Source organism: Coturnix japonica, chromosome 1 (assembly GCF_001577835.2).
Source record: "Coturnix japonica isolate 7356 chromosome 1, Coturnix japonica 2.1, whole genome shotgun sequence".
NCBI lineage: Eukaryota > Metazoa > Chordata > Aves > Galliformes > Phasianidae > Coturnix > Coturnix japonica.
Genome location: NC_029516.1, coordinates 173,794,972 through 173,797,848, shown reverse-complemented (window position 1 = coordinate 173,797,848; position 2,877 = coordinate 173,794,972). Strand labels below are relative to the sequence as shown.

Sequence of the window (2,877 nt, the reverse complement as noted above, 5' to 3'; positions counted from 1 at the left end):
GAGCTGTAGCAGCAGCCCATGACTCCGGCAGGGGCCGCCCCGCCCCTGTCACGTGACGGAGGAGCGACCACCACACCCCGCTCACAGCCGCTTCCGCTTCCGGTCTCTCCCCCCTTCGCCACGTGACGTGGGCGAGCCAATAGGAAGAGAAAAACGCCGCCCTCCGCTCGCTGCTCTACCGAGCCGCAAGGAGGCGCGGTCACGTGATAGGGAACCAATCAGCGAGCGGCCCTGTCTTCTTATCTGTGTCCCATCTCAACTCCATCCCACCCTTATCACTATTCTTATCACTATCCTTATCTCCATCCTTATCTCCATCCTTATCTCCACCCCATCCTTATCACTATCCTTATCTCCATCCCATCCTTATCCCATCCTTATCCCATCCTTATCCCATCCTTATCCCATCCCCATCCTTATCCTTATCCCATCCCATCCCCATCCTTATCCCCACCCCATATCTACTCCATCCCCATCCCACCCCATCCCCATTCTTATCTCTCCCCCATCTCTATCCCACATCCACCCCATCCCATCCCTATCTCTACTCCACCTCCATCCCATCCAAATCCCTGCTCCATCCCCATCCCACCCCATCCTTATCTCTACCCCATCTCCATCCCACCCCAATACTACCCCGTTCCTCCCCCCATCCCCATCCCATCTAAATCTCTACCCTATCACACCCTACCCCCATCCTTATCTCCACCCCATCTCTACTCCATCCCCATCCCATCTGAATCCCTACCCCATCTCTATCCCATCCCTGCCCCATCCCATCCCAATACTCTCCACCCCATCTCTACCTCATCGCTACTCCAGCCCCATCCCACCCCAACCTCACCCCGTTCCTCCCCCCCCATCCCCACTCCATCCCCATCCCATCTGTATCCCTACACCATCCCCATCCTTATCTCCACCCCATCTCTATCCCACATCCACCCCATCCTATCCCTATCTCTACTCCATCTCCATCCCACCCCCATCCCACCCACATCCCTACCCCATCTCTATCCCACTCCATTCCTAGCTCTACCCCATCTCCATCCTTATCTTTATCCCACCTCGACTCCATCCCCAACCCCCATCCCCACCCTTATCTCTACCCCATCCCACCCAAACACTACCCCGTTCCTTCCCCATCCCCACCCATCTGTAGAATCCCATAATCCCCACCAGCCCTTATCTCCCCCATATCATCGCCCCGCCCCCCACCCCCATCCATTTCCTCACCCCATCCATCCACATTCCTTATCGCCCACCCATATATATCCATCCCAATCCACCCTATCCCCATTCTTTAATCTCTAAACCATCTGTATCCAACCAATCCTATCCCATATCTTACTCCAGCCCATCCACCCATTCCCATCTCTCCCATTCAACTCCCATCCCAACCCCAGCCAGCCCCAGCTCATCCTTGATCTCTCCCCCATCTTATTCATCCGTTCATACCCATCCCAGCCACACATACCCCATTCCTCCCCCAGATCGCCACCCATCTGAAATCCTACACCATCCCATCCACCCATCCATTCCTAACCCCGCATCCAAGCCCCATCCTGTTATCCCCCACCCATATCGTTTCCATGCCCATCATCATACAACGCATCCACCCCATCCCATTCTATCTATCTACCCCATCGTCTTACCCCAAATCACCCCATCCTATTCCCTAGCTGCTATTCACCTCATACTATCAATGACCACCCACCCGACTATTCCACTCGTTATCCCCATCGCTCAACTTCCATCCCCAACCCAGCCCCACCAATCTCTACCCATCTGCTACTCCGCCCCATCCAATCTGTATCCCTTCCCCCAGTCCCACCCACATCCTTCTCTCTACCCATCCTCCTCACCCCCCTCTCTGACTCCCTCCCCCATCTCTCCCCACCCCCACCCCATGTGAGGGTGCATCCCCACCCCATAAACCAACCCAGTAACCGGATCCGGCTCAGGCCGTTCCTACGGTGTCACCATCAATAATTGAGCATGGAGCAGAGCTGAGCTGGGGCCCTCGGGACACACTGAGCACAACCCAGAGGCAGGAACCTCCCAAGGTTTGTGCTGAGCTTTGGGGTGGGGGCTCCGGGATCCAATAGGGTTTACCATGGTGTCCCCCGCCATCGCTCTGGCCTTCCTCCCCTTCCTCATCACTCTGCTGATCCGGTACCGCCATTACCTGGTGCTGCTGTACCGCGCCGCGCTGCTGCCTTGGCTGCAGGACCGACTGACCGGGGTCCCCCGCGAACAACGCGCCTTCCAATACGTGCTGAGCCACGCCATCCCCGGGGACCCCCAGCACATCCTGCTCACCTTCGACCAGTGGAGCTACAACTGCGAGCACCTCAGCTGCGTGGGACCCCTCAAAGGTCAGCGGGGCCGCAGGGGGCTCCTGGCACGGCTGGTGGTGTGGATGTGGAATACCAGCCTGGGGATGGCAACGGTAGCAGGGCGACTTCACCATGGCACAGCCATGGAGCCACCGGAATGGCTATGGCACCATTGGCATGGGCACAGCAACATGGGCACAGCTGGGTAGCACAGCCATGGCACCATTGGTATGGCCAAGGCAATGTTGGTATGGCCATGGCACCATTGGTATGGCCAAGGCAATGTTGGTATGGCCATGGCACCATTGACATGGCCATGGCACCATTGGTATGGCCATGACACCATTGACATGGCCATGGCACCGTTGGTATGGCCATGGCACCGTTGGTATGGCCATGGCACCATTGGTATGGCCATGACACCGTTGGTATGGCCATGGCACCGTTGGTATGGCCATGGCACCATTGGTATGGCCATGGCACCACTGACATGGCCATGACACCATTGACATGGCCATGGCACCACTGGTATGGCCATGGC

At 57.3% G+C, this 2,877-nt stretch overlaps 1 protein-coding gene across 1 annotated transcript in view; it reads left to right on the top strand.

Annotated features, from left to right (window-relative positions):
- The first annotated feature begins 2,082 nt into the window (after positions 1-2,082).
- The window catches only part of LOC107308547 (transmembrane O-methyltransferase homolog), a 3,859-nt gene continuing 3,064 nt past the window's right edge, over positions 2,083-2,877 (top strand). The window contains exon 1 of the mRNA XM_015852514.2: positions 2,083-2,375. Within this exon, the coding sequence (XP_015708000.1) occupies positions 2,114-2,375 (262 nt within the window). The 5' untranslated portion in view covers positions 2,083-2,113. The remainder of the gene's footprint in view (positions 2,376-2,877) is intronic.